At 36.5% G+C, this 19849-nt stretch overlaps 1 protein-coding gene across 2 annotated transcripts in view; it reads right to left on the reverse strand.

The window, feature by feature from the left end:
• ARAP2 (ArfGAP with RhoGAP domain, ankyrin repeat and PH domain 2) overlaps positions 1 to 19849 on the reverse strand; it is a 188477-nt gene that overhangs the window by 101588 nt on the left and 67040 nt on the right. For both annotated transcript variants that reach the window (XM_078446218.2, XM_078446219.2), the window contains exons 10-15: positions 16258 to 16373; positions 13225 to 13424; positions 9879 to 9964; positions 8942 to 9124; positions 3689 to 3863; positions 3096 to 3230 (exon numbers count right to left, since the gene is read on the reverse strand). In XM_078446218.2, the coding sequence (XP_078302344.1) occupies positions 3096 to 3230; positions 3689 to 3863; positions 8942 to 9124; positions 9879 to 9964; positions 13225 to 13424; positions 16258 to 16373 (895 nt within the window). The remainder of the gene's footprint in view (positions 1 to 3095; positions 3231 to 3688; positions 3864 to 8941; positions 9125 to 9878; positions 9965 to 13224; positions 13425 to 16257; positions 16374 to 19849) is intronic.

A 19849-nucleotide genomic window follows, 5' to 3' on the forward strand; every position in this document is an offset into this window, starting at 1 on the left:
TCCATTGTATATATAAATATACCACATCGCCTTTATCTATTCTTCTATGGATAGACATTTAGGTTGCTTCCGTAATTTGGCTATCGTAAATAATGCTGCATATATCTTTTTGAATTACTGTTTTCGCTACCAGGTCATATGGTACTTCTATTTTTAATTTTTTGAGGAATCGCCATCCTGTGTTTCACAGTGGCTTCATTGATTTATATCCCTACCGGCAGCACATGAGGGATGTCCACATCGTTGCCAACATCTATGTCTTGTCTTTTAGATCCTAGCCACACTGACAGGTGTAAGATGGTTTGGAGATGCACTTCCCTAATGATCAGTGATGTTCAGCATCTTTTCGGATGTCTGTTGACCAGCAATTATATATTTTAGGCACAAGTCAAAGACAAAATATCAACAAGTCTCTTGCACTTTTACACTGGTAATAACTTGATTAGAGAAATGGACATTTATTCAATATGTATTTACACATGACTACTATGTGTTGACACTATTTCAGGCACCAAAGATTTGATAAGCTTGAATAAGCCAGCAAATGCCAATGCCCCAATGAGTTCTCACTCCAGAGAGTGGGAGAAACAAATCCATAAAGGAGGGATCATCTTCATGCCATAGATGCTATGATGGAAACAAGCAGCACCCTATGAAAGGAAAGAGCTGCCAGCGACAGCATTCTCTAGTAGCACTAAACTGTTGCCTGAAAAATGAGAAAAAGCCAGACTGGGGGAAGTGACCTCCTTGAAAATGAACAGCAACTACAAAAGTCCAGAAGGTCAGAAAAGAACATTACGTGTTGTAGAAACAGAGGACAACCGTGTGGCCAGGCATGTGAGTGTAGGGAGGAGCGATATGAGATGAAGCAGGGAAGGGACAGGAAGGTCTTTTAGGTCATAATAAGGAATAGGGCTATATTCTGGAATGGGAAGCTGCTAAATATATTCAAACAATGAAAATATAAGACCTGTGAATTGACAAATCATAAAAATTATCATTAAATCTGCTTTTGTAGAATAATTTGGAAGGAAACTAGGGTAGTTATTGGGAGACAAGTAAGGGAGGCATTGCAACCCAGAGTACATGATGGGCCAACTGATTCAAGATCTATTTTGAGTTTGAAATGATAGAACTTGCTGACAAACTGGATGGAAAAAATGAAGATCATCAAAGAGTGCATTACCAGGAGATTATTCTCCAATAAAATAGTATCTGTTGTGCTACACAGGCAAAGTACAAAAGCTTAATTTCATAGTTCTTAAAACAGGATGTTCCAAAATGAGAAAACATCCCTAATTAAATTACATATACAAAGAATGCACCAGTTTCTAAATCCATAGTCAATTTAAAAGATAAAAGGAAAGAATGATTTAGTCACAAATTTAAAATATTAATTTATTCCTCAAGTGATTAAGAAAAGCAATCTATTTCAAGGAAATATTAAAACAAACCATTAAGTCTATAAATATTACAAGCTCAATGTTTTTTATTTTGTATTTTATTTTTGCCAAAAAAATAAATGAAAGCTTATTTTTAACTGCTGAGTGCTTATGATACACTGAAGTTTTCGAAAGAAAATCTCATGTTTCAATTTCCCTATTTCATCTTTTTATAAGTGATTGAAGGGTGGATATAAGGTCTCCCAGTATTCAGAAGAAATAGTCTAGAATATCTGTAAATTTATTTACAAGTACATTAACTGCCTACTATCTGATTATTTTAATAATTACTACAGTCAATTCATAGATTATTCAGGTACTCCCCTCCCCATTTCTGACCAACTTCTGACTACGTAAGGGTAAATACTAAAGAGCACTAGAAAATGAAAAAATCTCTATAAAATCTTCATTTATTATTGGTTATGTTGAGTAAACGGAGATATTTAAAAATCAATTGCTGAAGGAACCAAAAACATCTAAATTCAAAATGTCACCAGCCATCACACTTGGACCAGGTCAAAGCATTACAATAACAATTATAACACAAATCAGATGTAAAATTCTGTTTCATGCTGAGCATCTCCATTTTTCATTATGAAGATTACAGTCAATGTACATAAAGTCCCTAAAGCAATGCTTTACACATAGTACCTGCTCACTAAAGGATAGCTACTGTTTTCTGGAAAATCTAATAAAAAATATAATTCTACTTAGGGATATCATTTCTTTGGACATAAAGCATTTATATTGAAATAATCACTTTAAATGCACAAGAATCAGGATTAACACCCTAAAGTGAGTTTTTTATCCTATTGTTCCTTTGATAGAGTAGTACAGCTGGATTACACCACCTAGGGAATTAATACTAGTCTCCTGAGCCTCTAAACACCCAACACCAATTGGCCTGTACAGCTTAATCTCTCTTAAATTCTCTTTGTTCCAGTAAGACAGATCTCATTACATTTTTCTGCCTACATTTCTCAAATTAGTTCATATGTATTCAACAATGAGCATGAGACCTGTGTCTTTTTCATTTTTGTAATTCCTAATGCTTAGCACATGCTTGACACAGGAGCTGGATGCAGAGATGGATAAATGCCCACATGACTGCTCTGATAATTCCCCAAACCTACAATAGGTTGTTAAATTGAATTACTTCCAATCATTTTTTGAAACCATGCTTAAGCTTGATTCTACTTATACATGCATACACTTATAATCAGAACTGAACTACTTCATATCACTTAGTATGCCGATAGAATAGGTACTGAAAGCTTGTCAGTTCTGCCTATGTGTTGAGATTTATCTACCTAATCTCACCAGTTAGGGTGTCTGTCCCCAAGGAAAAGGGCTGAGTTTCACATTTCTTTGGAATAACCCTTAAATCCTGAAACAGAGTTAGCTGGCCCTCAAGTAGACATCAGTGAATTCTGTTGAGAATTCACACAGCATTCCAACCCAGTGGTAAACCCCTGCTGCTGAGCATGAAATACTATCTGTGCCTTGAAGCATTTAGAAACCCTCAAAAAAAGACTTCTCTATTGCAAGATCAAATATAACATCTTAAGGGGAAAAAATCATAATTTAAACATAATTGTTTTGATAATGAAATAAAGTTTTACAGATAACAAAATCTAAAAGCAGAAAAGATACCTTCAAGCAGTTTTTTCTCTGTAGAAAGTTTAGAAGCAGCGGCAGAAGCCTGATACAAAAAGTCACAGAGGAACATGGATTGGGAAGGCTCTTGACCTAATCCACCTTCAGAGTGAATGTCATGTTGAGGGAAATCTGGAAAAATTACAGAAATTATACATGTGAAATCTAAAATGTACATAATTTATTTCCCTTTGCTTATGAATATATAGGTGAGTCTTGAGCTAGAAGAAAAGTTACTTCAAATTCACTACAGAATAAATATACAGAGATATTTTACTTTGCACAGAATTTGCAAATAAGCAGTTATATTTATTATCCACATATGGAAATTAAATTTGGTGACAACAATTACATGGAATTAACTATTTTAATTTTTAATTTGTAAGATTAAAGAAATATACGAGATTTACTTCCTAAACATTTTCCTTGAAGTGAAACAAATATGGTCCTCAACATCCCCCATCTTTTTAACAATCACACTTGTCTTCATTCTGATGGTTCTTCTTATTTGAGAAATAAACAGATTTGTGCTTCGGTCATTTCAGGGATACGTGAGAAGAGACCAGGCTAATGCAGGGACAGGGACTAACCCGAGAATTTGTTATGGTAGAGAAACTCCATCTGCAGGCTCTGCCCCGCCTTCTTGGCCAGCAGATAGGGGGTGCTATGCACAGGGTCTCCAGTTGCACACATGACATCGGCTCCACTGAAGAGCAAAGCCATTGTTTCCAAAACATCTGGTTTCACTACAGCAGCACACAGAGCCTGGTCGTTAAAAGAAAAAAAGACCTATTAAGGGAAGAAAACACAATTCTAGCTACTAAAATGAGTGTAAGCCTACCAAACCATTTATAAGATGAACTTCGTATTCCTTTTTTAACCAGGAAAACTAACAAGAAGTATGCCCTGAATTAAGCAATAGGCTCAAAAGGCCTTGGTATGAATGTAAATTACAGACCTCCAAGTTTTAATTCATTGTTCTGTTGCTGGGATGTTCCAAACCTTCCAATCCATTGTAGTTGCTTAGGAAGACATTTTTTATGCTTACGTACTATAATAATGGCTAGTGCTCAGAAACTGCAAAATATTTAAAATGTAATAATCAAGTACCTGTTAAATCTTTTGTCATATGAATGCTGAATGTATGTACTTTTCAGCCTAATCAAGATCTATATAATTTTTTAAACCATTGTTGTGATTTGGGAATCTGAAAGATGAGTGCAAAGCAAACACAGAATCTTTTCTTTTGTGTGGAGTTATGTGTAGGGAGAAGGAAGAGCAAGCAGGAGGTAATAATTAACAACATGAAATACTTACGTTATACATTATTGTACAAATGGCTAGGAACTTCTGGAACCTAACTGTGTTGTTGTTTTTGTTGTTACCTTGAGTAAGCTGCCTTCACTTATCCTTCACTTATGCCTTCACTTATCCTTCACTTCTTCTCATCCCTTCTTTCTGCTTCCTTACTTTTCTGGCTTCCAAACCCTGTGATTTCAGCACCTGATTCCATCTAACTCTTTAGCCCAGGACTCACCATTTCACCTCCTTCTTGACAGGGTGCACCTGGACAGATCACTGGTTAATTTACCCTCTATAATGCAACTTCCAAATAATTGCTCATTTAGCATCCCCATTTGCAGCTCTGGGGTATACAGCCAAGAGGTCTCAGGATGCATTCACAGTTCCAGCCCTGGATGGTCAACTACTAAAAAATGTACTTACCTTTCCTACCATAGTCTCACCAACCAACATAATTTCCTTTGCATCAGAATCAAACAGCCTGACTTGTATCTGACTTTGTACTTATTTGCTAGGTGATCTTAGGCAATCCCTTCTCCTCCCTGGGTCTTAGCTGACCTCATCTGCAAAATGAGGGTGTTAGAAAAAATACCAGCTAACATCCCATCTTCTGCAATAGCCTTTGTCTTCTCATTTAAATCATGTGTATTTTTACTCTTATTCTTTCATTCCCCCCCCCCCCCCACTGTTTTCCTTCACAGAAGACTGTATTTGCTATGGTGTATTTACTGAACTCTGGCTGTTCATGGACAGTCTCTTTTACCTGACTACCACTCTCATGAATAAAAGAAACACATTTGCGTTTTACCACAATTGTATTCCCAGAACCTAAAAAAGAACTCAGAACTTGTTGAGCGTGCAATAAATATCTATCCACCACAAACACTCAATGGGAAAAAGATGGTCTCTTCAACAAATAGTACTGGAAACTGGATAACCACATACAGAAAAAAAGAAACTGGAGCCCTACGTTATACCATTCACAAAAATGCCCTCAAAAAAGATTAAAGACTTAAACGTTAGACCTGATACCTTAAAACTCCTACATGAAAACACAAGAAAAATCTCCTTGAAATTGGTCTTGACAGTGACTTTTTGGAGACGACACCAAAAGCACAAGCAACAAAAGAAAAAATCAACAAGTGGGACTACATCAAACTAAGAAGCTGCTTTACATCATAAAAAAAAAAAAAAAAAAAAAAAAAATCAACACAATGAAAAGGCAACCTACCGAATGGGAAGGAGTATTTGCAAACCATACCTCAGATAAGGAGTACGTATCGAAAATATATAAAGAACACACAAGCTCAACAACAAAAACACATAATTGAAAAATTGGCAGAGAAACTGAATACACATTTTTCCAAAGAAGACATCCAAATGGCCAACAGTTACATGCAAATATGTTCAACATTATTAATCATCAGGGCAATGCAAATCAAAACCACAATGAGATGTATCTCACACCTATTAGAATGGCTGTCATCAAGAGAACGAGAGATAAATGTTGAGGACGTAGAAGAAAAAAGAACCATTATACACTATTGGTGGAACTGTAAATTGGTGCGGGCACTAAAGAAAGCAGTATAGAGGTTCTTTAAAAAATTAAAAATACAAACGCCATATAATCCAGCAACCTTACTTCTGGTATATATATATATCCAAAGGAAATAAAAACAGAATATTAAAAAGACATCTGCAATCTGTTATTAAAGAATTATTCACAATAGCCAATATATGGAAACAACCTAAGTATCCATCAACAGATGAATGAATAAAGACAATATAGTATACACATACTGCGCGTGCGCACACACACACACACACACACACACACACACAATGGAATATTATTCAGCCACGAGGAAGAAGGTAATCCTGCCATTTGGGACATGGATGGAAGCTGAAGGCATTATGCTTAGTGAGATTAGCCAGATGGAGAAAGATATGTATTATTTATCATTTAAATGTAGAATCTAAAAAAGCCACCTCATAGGAACCAAGGGGCATGGGTGGCTCAATCAGTTAAGCATCCGACTCTTGATTCTGGCTCATCATGATCTTGTGGTTTGTGAGTTCAAGCCCCGAGTCAGGCTCCACGTGGTCAGCATGGAGCCTGCTTGGGATTCTCTCTCCCTTTCTCTGCCTCTCCTCAGCTCACACGCACATGCAGCTTGCTCTCCCTGTCTCAAACTAAACTTAAAAAAAAAAAAAAAAGAGAGACTGTGGTTACCAAAGGGTGTGGGGGTGGGGGAAAGAGGTGTTGGGGAGATGTTGTTTAATGTATAAACTTGCAACTAGAAAATAAGTTCTGGATATATAATGCACAATGCAGTGACTATAATCAATAATGTTGTATTATTTACCTCAAGATTGTTAAAAGATCTTAAATGGTCTCAAAAAAAGAAGAAATGATAATTATGTGATGTAAGAGAGGTGTTAGCTTCAACTACAATGGTAATCATATTGCAACTGTATAAATGTATCAAATCAATAGGTTGAATAAACTTATACAATGTTGTAGGTAAATTATATCCCAATTAAAAATATATATATTCAATAAATTTTTTGTACAAATTATTTACTGATATTAAGAGTACCATTTTTAAGAACCCCATTGTAGAAATAAATCCCAATGGGTATACTTCTCTATAATATTCTTAGGAAGAAGGCAATTGCTAGTAATTAATGTAAGATTTATCTAACATCTGAACTCATGAAACTGTGGTGTAGCAGAGAGGACTTTATTTGGGGACATCAGTATACCCACTAAAAAGACACCAATCACCATCAGAAAGCAAGAAACCACTGGATGAAGATACGCCCTGGTTCTGTAACTTTATCACAATTACTTCCTCATATCCACAATTTACTATTTATATGCTTATTTATTACGGACCTCTGGTGCACAGAATTAATCGTAATCCTTCGTTAATGATACCCTGTTAGTATTCCACGCATGTCTGGTCTATTATTTTGATAATATAATTAACACAATGAAACTACCACCCAAAATAAAATTGTGTCCTAGTAATAACCTATATAAATAATAGTTCCCAAGCCCCTCCCCCTTGCCATCTCCCTCACTCTTCTCTACCTCAGGTGCCCATTCAATCCTTCATTTTTCGTGTGCCGTTCACTGCCTTAAAATCAATTGATAGCCTCACTCTGTTATTACCAAAGATGTACAAAGACTAAAAACTTACTTTAGGGGAACTAATCTGATATGTAAATCAATTTTATAATCTTATAATTTCTAGAGAAGTATGAAAAAGGCCTTTATGTGTTTATTTTCCAAGATGTTTAACATAATGCTACTTATTTGAGCATTTTTATCCATAAACACTGCCACTAAAAGCATACCAGAAAACTGATAACCATGGAAGAATGTATTCTCTAAGAATAAAACAACAGGCATATAAAAAGCACATGTATTAAATATCTCTACATAGACAAGCCTCCTAACACACAAAAAGTCAAAGCAGCAATTTAAAAAAGGAAAGGAGGCAGGATGCTTAACAACTTCTTTGCCAAAAGGGTAAAGAACAAGTGGGCAACATAAAACAGGCACAAGTAGATCTGGAATCACTCAGCCAAAGGCAAATAACACCTCAGGTCAACAGCACAAAGCAAACCATTGCTTCTAACAATACACTGAGTAAATGATGTAGATTTTGGTGACACAATGTCAGCAGTATATGAGCTGAAGTTCTGTTTAGTGTCCTATCCCTAAAATAAGGGAAGTTGTCACAGTTTTAAGAATAATGGACTAGGTTTGATGATGCCAGGGTGGCTCAGTCAGTTAAGCATCTGATTCTTGATTTTGGCTCAGGTCATGACCTCACGGTTCCAGGGATCAAGCCCTGCATCAGATTCTGCTTGGTCAGTGTAAGAGCCTGCTTGAGATTCTCTCTCTCTCTCTCTCTCTCTCTCTCTCTCTCTATCCCTGTATCTCTACCCTGCCCCTGCTTGTTTGTGTGCATTCATACATGAGCTCTCCCTCTCAAAAATAAATAAATAAATAAATATGGGGATAAAAAGAATAATGGACCTAAGTTAGCTAGAAACTCAAGTGATGAACAAAGAATTTATCTACTATTCATAATGAATTCTTAAGTAAAATGATGGTAAAATCAATAAATAGTACAATCTCACAAATGGAAATAAAATTACATTAAGCAATACTTTTATCAGACAGTAAAGGATGTTTTAAAACTCTTCAAAATCCTTGACACATACTTTTAAATTTTTTTTAATGTTTATTTCTGAGAGAGAGAGAGAGAGAGAGAGAGAGAGCGTGCGCGAGCAAGGGAGCGAGCACAAGTCGTGGAGGGGAAGAGAGAGGGAGACACAGATTCTGAAGCAGGCTCCAGGGTCTGAGCTGTGAGCACAGAGGCCAACGCAGGTCTCGAACTCATGAGCTGTGAGATCATGACCTGAGCCAAAGTTGGACGCTTAACCGACTGAGCCACCCAAGTGCCCCTTTGACACGTTTTTTAAAGACATCAAGATCTACATCTATTGTTAAATATTGTGGATACCTTATTTAATTCTTCTTTGGTGAGAGACGCTAGTAGAGTCTTCCTGAATCTTCCTTCTTTGTACTTCTGAGTGATAAAGGTTTTTCTCTTTTCTACGGGTGAGTCCATGTGTAATTCTTCATCTTTTTGAAGATTACCAGCCCAAAAGTCATTTGCTCTTTTGTTTCCAATGACAATAAAGAGCTGAATTGTTAAAAAGTTATAAAACAGTATCAGTTCATAAAATGTATTTGAATCTGTAAAAAACTGACTCACAAATTAAAATACAACTTAGTATAAAATATGCAAAAACACATGAAAAACCCAAATCTTTCAGGAAGATGGAATGTGAAAGCAGATATTATTTCTATTTTAAATACAGCCTCATTGCTTTTAATAACAGTACAAGATTAGCTAGGAAAGAAACTGCAAGCAACCAAATTGCAGCAAAAGCATTATTATTTTTTGAAGCTCACATAGAGACAGATTCATTTAAAATGGCTGAGTAGGTGGGTTAATGTGGTCGAGAGTGGTACTAAAATCCAAGAAGAAAATGGAAATGGGAGACAGAAAGTCAGATGAGCGCAGTTAATGACAGAGCATGGCCAAGAGAAAGAAAAGAAAATTCTGCCAAATGTTTTCATTCACTTTTCTAATATTTTATCCATGCTGGGTTAAAAAGAAAGAAAGAAAATTTTGGCTTAGAAATAAAAAAGCTGTCAAGCCTTTAAAAGTAGGTGTTACTATTAGATTCCTTGTACTTTTTATTTTTAAAGTAACTATCTCATTTAAGAAGCATTCTAAAAGTTGGAGTCAAAAGCTACCACTATCAGACTATAAGCCATTTTTACAGTGTGGTGAGAACATTCTCGCAGAGCTCCTAAAGTAACTCATGCCACTCCACTGCTAGATACTACCGGACCCCTGCTAACTACCACCACAGTTAAGTCAGACTTACCTCAATGAGTTCATTGCTCCAAATGCTGGCATCCATTTTCAGACTTCTAACCTTGGAATCTTTTGGTCCTAAAGATCTATGTTGTCCTGAAGTCAAAACACAATTGTACTTCTATTTTAATTTGTATGTAAATGTATTTTATTTTTTTCAAAATGTCTATGTGTACATGTATATATGCTTTCAACTGAAAACACACCAATATCTACTTTCTTTCATGCCAACAGCATTAAGAGTAGTGGTGATAATTATACAGAAAACCCAACCACGATAAGGATAAAAGTAATCATCTTCATCACTACCTTGTGGTGGTATAAAACTACAGTTTTAAAACTATGTATATATCTGTACGCTTATATATGTGTGCATGTTTATGACGTGGCAATTCACTATCAATTACAGGTTACCAAAACCTTTTATGACAGGTGTGTTTAAATCACTTGTATGTGAACACAGATATCCTAAAAACAACAACAACAACAACAACAACAACAACAACTAGGTGTGTGGTCATAAAGGTCTTAGAGGAAACATCCTAAACTTTACTTTCCATCTCTACCAGGTACTGTGCTGGTCCTGGGAATTCAAAAGATGTATAGGAGTTGATATGTTCTCCACAGGCCTATAAATAGTAATTACAGTAGAGTATAAGGGCAAGACCAGAGTTGAGTACAGGTTTCATTGAGAGAATATGGAGGAAGAGCACTACCTTAGCTCAAGCAAAGACTGAGACAGTTGCTGCAAGCCCTTAGTACTTTTTGTATATTACAACTCTAATAAACATATGTCTAAAAATCTTCAATGGATTCTTTATTCTATACTTATGCCTGACAGAGAATAAGAACTCAGCATTCTACTCTCATCGACTCAATTATCCTGTATAAATCATCATTACTGGGCACCTAGGAATGTGTCAGATGCTTTCCAGGCTGAGAAGGAACAAAGGTATTTAAGACACTGTCTTTATCTTAAGGATTGTGTGCCTCTGAGCATGAAAGCTCACACCTCTCTCTACATTAGGAAAGAGGTTCCTTTCCTCCTTTTGTTAAAATGGAAACTACTCAGAGCACAAGCTTCTAAAATCCCAAGGGTAGAAAGATGCATAGGTTTGCATTTATGAAGATGATCTAAAGGTAACACAGAAAAAAGTCAAGCTCAGAAAACATGCAGAAGAACTGGCAGGAACCCCTGGAGTAGTGAAGGCAAGAAATGACACAAACCGAGGTGACGCAGCAGGAGGAGAAACCAAAGGGAGCACACGTGTAGAGATCCTTAGATGATAAAAACGGATGGAACTTGGTGGGCTTTAAGGAAAGGGGAAGGGTCAGGAGGCTCTCACAGGCTTTAGGCTTAACTGCAGGGTAGACAGTATTGCCTCTGACCAAGATGTGGAATATATGAGCATGCTCAGTGTTACGTAATGAGTCGGGCAGCAATGACAGATCCATTTTTTTAAATGTTTATTTATTTATTTTTGAGAGAGAGAGAGCATGAGCGAGGGAGGGGCAGAGCCAGAGGGAGACAGAGGATCCGAAGCAGGCTCCACACTGAGAGTGAGATCATGACTGGGCCATCCACGTGCCCTAAGAGATCCATTTTTAATGTGCTGTTTTTGAGCTATCCTGAGCAAATCCAAGAAGAGACTCCAGTAGGTAGACCTAAGGGTATGGTGTTCAACAGAGTGAGAATCGCCCACTTACGAGTGAGTGCTGAATTTAAATGATAAATAACATCTTCAGGAACATCAGAGTGAAAGACAATTGAAGATGTAACTGAAAGGAACACCTTTATCTTTGGAGCAGGCAAAGGAAAAGTAACGTGAAAAAAGGATAACCAGAGAATTAAGAACACACTAAGAGAAGATGGTATTCTGGAAGTTAAGGGAGGAGGGAAAGTCAGAGAGACACAGTGGTCAAATACTGCAGTGTCTAACACTGCCAAGGTGACAATAAATAGAGGAACTGACCACACACAAACTGAGAGAGAAAATGCATTAATAAACATGGTGAGAATATTTTTACTGGACTACAGAGAAAAGAAAACTGATTACAGGATGAATAAAAAGCAGGAAGTGAAAGAAATGAAGAAAATCTGTGCAGAATTCTACTCTTGAAAGTTACCCTGTCTATGAAGGGGAAAAGAGACAGAAAATGATACAAAGGAATGGAATGTTTTCCGGAAGCCAGTGTCAACAGGACAGACTTGCCTAACTCTATATGCAGAAACAAAAGAAACCATGGTTGCATCATTACAGAGAGGGAATAAGTGATGAGGTGAGGATCCTAAGGAGAGAAGAAGCAGCGGACATAAGTAGAAAGAATATCCTTGAACAAGACAGAAGCTCTCTTCCAATAAGCCTAGAGAACAAAAAAGGTTGGGGAAAAAATACAAAGTAGAGGGGGGATAGCTGATGCTTCTTCTTATTGCTATTGATGTTAATTACATCCTGACAAAATCTTAGCGTGCTAAGAAATGTGGAAGCACAGAGCTCTCAAAAAGTACTAAGGGCTTACAGCAACTGTCCCAGTCTTTGCTTGAGCTAAGGTAGCACTCTTCTTACATTTTCTTTCGCTGAAACCTGTACTCAACTCTGATCATGCCCTTATCATACTCTACTGAAATTACTATTTATAGATCTGTGGAGAACATAACAACTCTTACACATCTTTTGAATTCCCAGGACCAGAACAGTACCTGGTAGAGCTGGAAAGTAAAGTTTAGGATGTGGCTAACTTTTCCAAGACCTCTATGACCACACACCTAAGCTGTGTGTTAGGTGTTCACAACTGTGAACCCCCAAATACACTGAGCTCTCAGACTGTCTGTAAGTTATAATGTCACAATAGGATAACCATAGTACCGTTTCCTCTCATAAACCTCAATACTCTTTGGAAATGCTTCTATATAAAAACTCTCATTAAAAGAGACACCAGATGCGGTATACCAAGTTTAGAGCTCAGAATGACCTTGATGTGAAATATACATCCTAAAAAATATAACTGAGGGAAAGATGGGCAAATCACACAAAGATGCACATGTGTTCAGGGTACATTCTGAAACACACTCACCTTAAAATCTAAAAATGTCAACACTGTCTTTATAAATTCCACACATGGTCCAGTAGGCGCACAAAATGATTACATGCTTAAAAATCAATTTCTACATCTAAGTCATGCATAAGAGAAGTTTGGAATGAGAAGATATTTCTAAATTTAATTTAAATGTAATAAGCTTTCTCTGTTTTTCTTTTTCCACAACTGTTAGCTGAAACACATTACATAGGACAATAAAGAGCATTCGGTGCCAATCTGCCACCCAACAGTGATGAGCATAACTTATCACTAATTACCTGCACACTTCTTACAGATGACAACACAGAGATTGATGGATGCCCAGTCAGGATCCGGGGCTTTGCAATCTGCACAGCTCCTGTTGGACTCATTGAACCAAATCTTCTCAGCTACTTCATAATCAGAGAGAGTTTCTGCTATCGATTGCTGCACAGCTTCAATCCACTCTTGTTTCTCTTTTTCAGACTCGGCTGTAAAGCTGCAACAATTAATGTTTCTGCATTATCGATCTCCCTTGTAAAGGCCAATTAAGCAGTATGTTCAGTTTGCATATTCATTTCACTCACAAATTAAACAGCAGCTGAAAAATATGCCTTCCAGGCAGCTGAATAGTCTTTTCTGTTAAAAATCATCTAATTTAAAAATCTACTTTTTTTTTTCCTTTAACATCCCACATTGCTTATGAATCTGTTTACATATCTCAAACCAAAATGAACATGCACATTTTTCTGACCAGGATGTAAAAATTACCTTGTTAGGTCAAGAGCTTAACTTAAGAGGCCATGTTTCCTAAGCAGTGGTTATATAATAATCAATGAGAAACTGGCAGAGTTTCAGTGTTTCAGGACTATTGGATTATTTTGCCAGGAAACTGTTCCATGATAGTCTGAAACTAAATTATCAAAAACACCCACCAGAAATTTTGATTTTTTTCAGTCTTAAAAATAGATTTTCTTTTTTAATTAGAAGAACATCCAGATGGCTTTAAGAAACTGAGAAATCAAAAAAGTTTTAAATGATTACTATTCTAACAGAATTCTAACTCATTTTTAGTCATGTTCTGATTTATCCTAATTCTTAGTGTTTATTGGATACCTGAGTAAAAGGACAAAACAGTAAACACAGGCTCACTTTAAGAAATATTTGCTGAGTACCTACGATGTGCCACAAAACGGGCTACAGGGCTCCAAACTCAGTCAATGACCTGCAAAATGTTCCACGTTAAAATTTTCTGTTCTGAAGATGAAAATGTTTTGAAATATAATGAAAACAACAGACTACTAACACAGTGCAAATAATCCATAAGGAAACTCAGTAGACTACATGGATATTTTTTTGAAGCACTTTCTGTTTCCATCATCAGTGTAATATTCATAAACTTCTTAGGTGGTTTCTACTTTATTACATAGAGGTTGGTCACAGCCAATAGTTGCTGGTACACAGATTCTAAAATCCTTGGAATGTCCTGAGTAATAAGTGCCTTTTATAGGCTTGTGGAGATCATTTGTCGTTGGAGGCATAAATAGCTTCAGGATGGGAGCTGGTCAGGAGAAAGACCAAGGCAAGACCAAGAAGTGAGTAGGGACTTGGACCTTTCAGCCCAAACCGACTGGGAGAGGTGCTCGCAATTAAGTTAATCACCGAAGATGAAGGATTCAATCAATCATTCCTACAGAATGAAACCCCAATAATAACCCCTGAACAACAGAGTTCAGATGGGCTGGTGAACACAGTGAAGTGCTGAGAGGGTGGTGTGCCCAGGAAGGATGGAAGCTCTGCCATACTAACCCCCTGTACCCTGCCCTGTGCAGCTCTCCCATTTGGAAGTCCCTGAGGTGCACTGTTTATAAGCAACTAGTAATAATAACTACACTGCCTCTTGAGTTCTGTGAGCCATCCTAGCAAATTACTGAATCTGGCGCAGCAGGGGTCATGGGAGTCCAGATTATGGCCAAGATGGAAAGAAGCGTGGCTTAGTGGAGGGGCCCATCTCTTGTGACGAGTGTGAAGTCAGGGCAGCTCTGTGGGATTGAGCCCTCAACGCGTGGGGTCTAATGTTCAATCCTAGTAGCTGCTGTGAGAACAGTACTGAATTGTAGGACAACCACTTGGTATTTGGAGAAGTGGTTGGTGTGAGGAAAAACCCCACCACATATTTTGTGTCTTCTAGAAGTACTATGAGTAAAAACAGTTCACACAATGTCTACATTTTCAGTTGAGGCTTGAATCTGCATATGTGAAAATGAAGTTTGTTATTCTTTAGGTGATTATTTTTTCCTCAAAATTTGAGCCAGTAGACAAATTCTGACAGATAAAATGAGTACTCGACATGGGAGTATTTTTGAAGTTGCTAAGTAATCGCTAGTCCTTCAAAGGCCTCTGACAATTGCTTCTGACCTGCAAACTACCCTGTGATATGCTGATTATTTGTGACAAATGAATTAATGTGGTTGAGCTCACAGACACTGACTTATGCCTTTTCTGTGTACTAAAGCTATGGAATCATTATAGATTATTAAAACATATTAGGAACTTGTTATTCCTGTCTTATGAAGCAATTACAGGAATACCATAAACAAATATATAATGAAATGTTAAAATATCTGATCAATAAGGGGTGCCTCGGTGGCTCAGTTAAGCATCTGACTCTTGATTTCGGCTCAGGTAATGGTCTAAGTGTTCGTGGGATTGAGCCCCATTTTGGGCTCTGCACTGAGTGTGGAGCCTGTTTGGGAGTCTCTCCCTCCCTCCTTCTGCTTTTCCCCGATGCACGCTCGCCCGTGCACTCTCTCTCAAAATAAACATTATGTATATATATTTGATCAATAAGTGCTATGAGATCCACCACCATTATTTTAAGCAAGAGTTCCTTTTAGGAAATCATCATGGAGCAAACTGTAATCAGAGATTGATTTTAAAAGAGGATTGCATTTGAGTAGGCTAAAAGAAGGTAAATAAAAATACAGCTTAAAAGCAATGTAATATTATTTCTTTATTCCTTCAAAATGTGAAGGAATTTTTCATATATTGTTGATAAAAATTAATATACTTATCAAGCCTACTAAGAAAAAAGGTATTCAGAAAAGACTCAAATCTCATGAAATTAGTATCTTTGTAGGTTGTGTGATAATTCAGGTCACTTTTACAAGGTGTTTTTATATACTGGCTAACAAATTAGACAATAATGGAAAAGAACCAACATGATTTTATTAAGTGATCTATAAGGAATAAAACCACCACTAGCCATGTCAAAGTAGATCACCCAAGCTTTCTTGGGATAATACAAACAAAAACGTTTAAGTATAACTTACCTAAAACTCCTGTAGGGAGTGATTATTTCAAAAGACTGTTTTACAGTTCGGACCACTTGCTTTACATTTGCAACATTCATAGGAATTATGGTAATACCAAGTCCACTCCTAAAATCCTAGTTGGGAGAAAAACATTAACACATTATAAAGGAACAAAATTATGGATTTGGAAAGTACCACTATATTCCTTAAAATCCAATAAATCCTACTAAATTTTACTACACATATATATGTAGAATTAAATAAATCATTAAAGATGGAATGACAGTGGTTTTAAGTAGGCACTCTAAATACATGATAACCCAGTGCCATTCTAAGCTGGATAGTTGGGCTACGGATCAAAGATGGGCTTCTTTCACATAAAACGTTAAGCTGTCCAGGACACAGATCTTGAACTACACATGCTTGCTTTTAAAAGTTAGCCACTTTTTCATCTTTATCCTTTCAGAAAGGGAAACTAAGAGTTAACTAGTCCTTACCACATGCCTAGCAATTTTCTACTAGGGGAGTCAAATGGCACTCTGAGGTTGGTATAATTAGTATTTATAAAAAAGAAGGGGAAGCCAAGGCCCAAAGAGATTAATGTCACATGTAGGGTGCAGCTAGCTGGACATGGTAGAAAGGGACTGAAACTCAAGCTGCCTGATTGGTCTTTCTTTGCTTTACTATGCGATGTTACCTGTGCTCTGTCACATTTTTTCCTTTACTCTCACACAAAAGCATTACTTATTTTACAATTTTATCTCATTTCCAATATTTTATTACTTTCCTCCTCCTTCAATTAAATTCTTAAGCTCCTTTAATACTATTTTGGTATGAAAACTCTCATCTGTTCAATACCTACAGCTACTGTGTTCACTTTGTCTCACCAAAACTAGAAACTGTGCAAAAGGTTTACAAAGTCTTCCTTCTAAAAGCATTAAAGTTTGAAATATTATCAAATCATAGGGTTTTGGAATTTGACTTATCACATTATCTCAACACTTTAAAAATATAATTATTCTCTACCTCAAAAGATTAGTTATCTATGTGAACAGGTTCAGATTAAATGTGCTCCGAATTCCTAAATTAAACCTGACTAGAAAAAGTAGCCATACTAAAGAAAAACTAAAATATATATATATGTTTATTTATTTGTGTGTGTATATACATATTAAAATATATATCTTATATATAAAATATATACATCTAATATATATATCTAATATATCTAATATCCAATATTAGATATATACATCTGTATATATAACCTATACAGAGAAGGCCTGTGATATATTTTTTTTCTATTATTTTGCAACACTTAGTGTGTCTGTGCATCTGTGAGAGATATATATATATATGATGTATATATGTATGAGATATATAGATATAGATATAGATATAGATATAGATATAGATATAGATATAGATATAGATAGATATAGATATAGATATAAATATAGATATAGATACATCTCACAGGCCTTCTCTGTATAGGTTAAAAATACTATTTTCCCATCTTCCTTGCAAGCTAGGAGGGTAATATGTCTTAGTTTGGATCAATAAAATATAAACAATTCCTGAGGTGGGGCTGGGGGGACAAATCTTGGAAGAAGACAGACTTTTACCCCACACCATTCCATCTTTCGTTGAAAATACATCTAGAAGCACAGAAGCCATCTTAGGACATTAGAATCCTTGAGAGGAAAAGCGTGAGGACAAATTCCTGTACCTGAGGATGCCAGGGTGAGAAAAAAGTAGGAAGACCTTGTTCCTTGGGGGCATCAGCTCTCTGCTGCCTATACCAAGAGATTTGTTAAAACAAACAAATCCCTATCTTGGCAATCCTTGGGGTTTCTGCCATTTGATACTAATGCAATCCTGACTTATAAAATAAGGGAAATAAAATAATTTTATAACAAATTGCCCCCACTTGTAAAAGTATCCAGAGTTTTCATTCATCAATTGCAGAAAAGCCTCTCTACATTTTTTTTAAATGTGCAAGTGTTTAGTTAGAATAAGGAAATGACTCATTCATAAAACATATCAACTTGATTTTTTTTTTTCTGATAAAAGTACAAATAGCTTACTCTATTAGGAAAAAACAAGTCAGAAATTGAATCAGTGATATAAAAGAAGATGCACAGACACGCTAAGTGTTGCAAAATAATTACAAAAATATACTTCCACTTCGTAAACTCATTTAAAAATCAGTACCTAATGTGATCTATATGGACAAGGGGAATCCAACTTTTCCAATCTGTTCTATTTTAATAAGTTTCAGCATATAGGTTCAAGGTTATAATTAAAAAAAAAAAAAAATTCTCAATTGTCCATACCAATTCTCCGGCTAGATAATGTAACTGTTGAAGAAACTCCCAAGGCAAGTGATTGAAAATTCAAAATCTCTTTTATAAATGAAGAAATAAAGTAGGGGTAACAAGGTAAGATTTTTTCATTACTGAAGTATAGTGGACGTACAACGTTACATTAGTTCCAGGCACGCACACACAGTGATTCCACCTCTCTGTAAGTTGTGTTCTGCTCACCACAAGCGTAGCTACCATCTTTCAGACAAGGTAGGATATTTTTAAAACATCTTTCTGGTGGCCCAACTTGATAGGAGTAACTCTAGAACAGACTGCATGTCCTTCAAACAATTCTCCATAATGAAGAACTGACAAGAGCTGGATACGCCAAGTTATATTCTCTGATGAGGGCCTGGCTTGCAGGTACTGTGTGTTACTAAGGGCAGAGATACATACTCAAACCTTCAGACTAGCAGATGGCAAAACTGACCATGTTTTATGGAAACTGATGAGCCTCATCTAGGCTCCAGCTTGGATTGGTGGCCCCTCATTTCTACAAGCAAGGTGTGAAATGTCTATATCCATAAAACTGCAATTTCTGTTAAAATAAGAGAGGGTCAGCTCTAGACCCCAAATCTCCCAAGCAAGGCAAAGATGAGTTTTTAGGCTGGGTAAAAACTGTAACCCATTTATCAGCTGCTGGCCATGGCCATATGGTTTTGAGTAATTAGAGTGTCCACTGAACTCACCGACACAAATGGACTGTAAAATGTACAGCAGAGTAACAAAATAAATGTCACTGCTCTTGAGAGCTATTAAATATGAAACAACTGTTTTTCTTATTAAAAATATTTGTAAACTATAAGCCCCTTTTCAGTCTATATTTAGAACGTATCTAATCCCTCAACACTCATCAAAACTACCCATGTTGATCTCTCCCTACGGCCCTGAGATTCTGATCCACTGAATTAGAAAGCAGAGCTTAAGAATCTTCAGTCAAAAAGCAAAACTACAGCCCTATGACTCTCATATGCAGCCAATGTTGAGAAAACTGAATTGGACAGCAGAACCAGCTGTAGAATCTAGACAGGATGAGTCTGCAATAGGTAAATATCAGGATATCAACAGTTCCCTCTGCCTTCCGTAGAGAAGAGGAAAAAAAATGCAATGATTATACAAAAATCATTTGAAATCATTATGACTACTGGTTAAAAATACCAGAACACAGTGACACATTGGTTTTTCAAGATCCTAGGTGTCCTGGGTAACCACCCCTGTGCTAATGTCTAGAGGATTCAGATTAA

The sequence above is a fragment of the Panthera onca genome, chromosome B1, assembly GCF_046562875.1.
Source record: "Panthera onca isolate mPanOnc1 chromosome B1, mPanOnc1 haplotype 2, whole genome shotgun sequence".
NCBI classification, from domain to species: Eukaryota; Metazoa; Chordata; class Mammalia; order Carnivora; family Felidae; genus Panthera; species Panthera onca.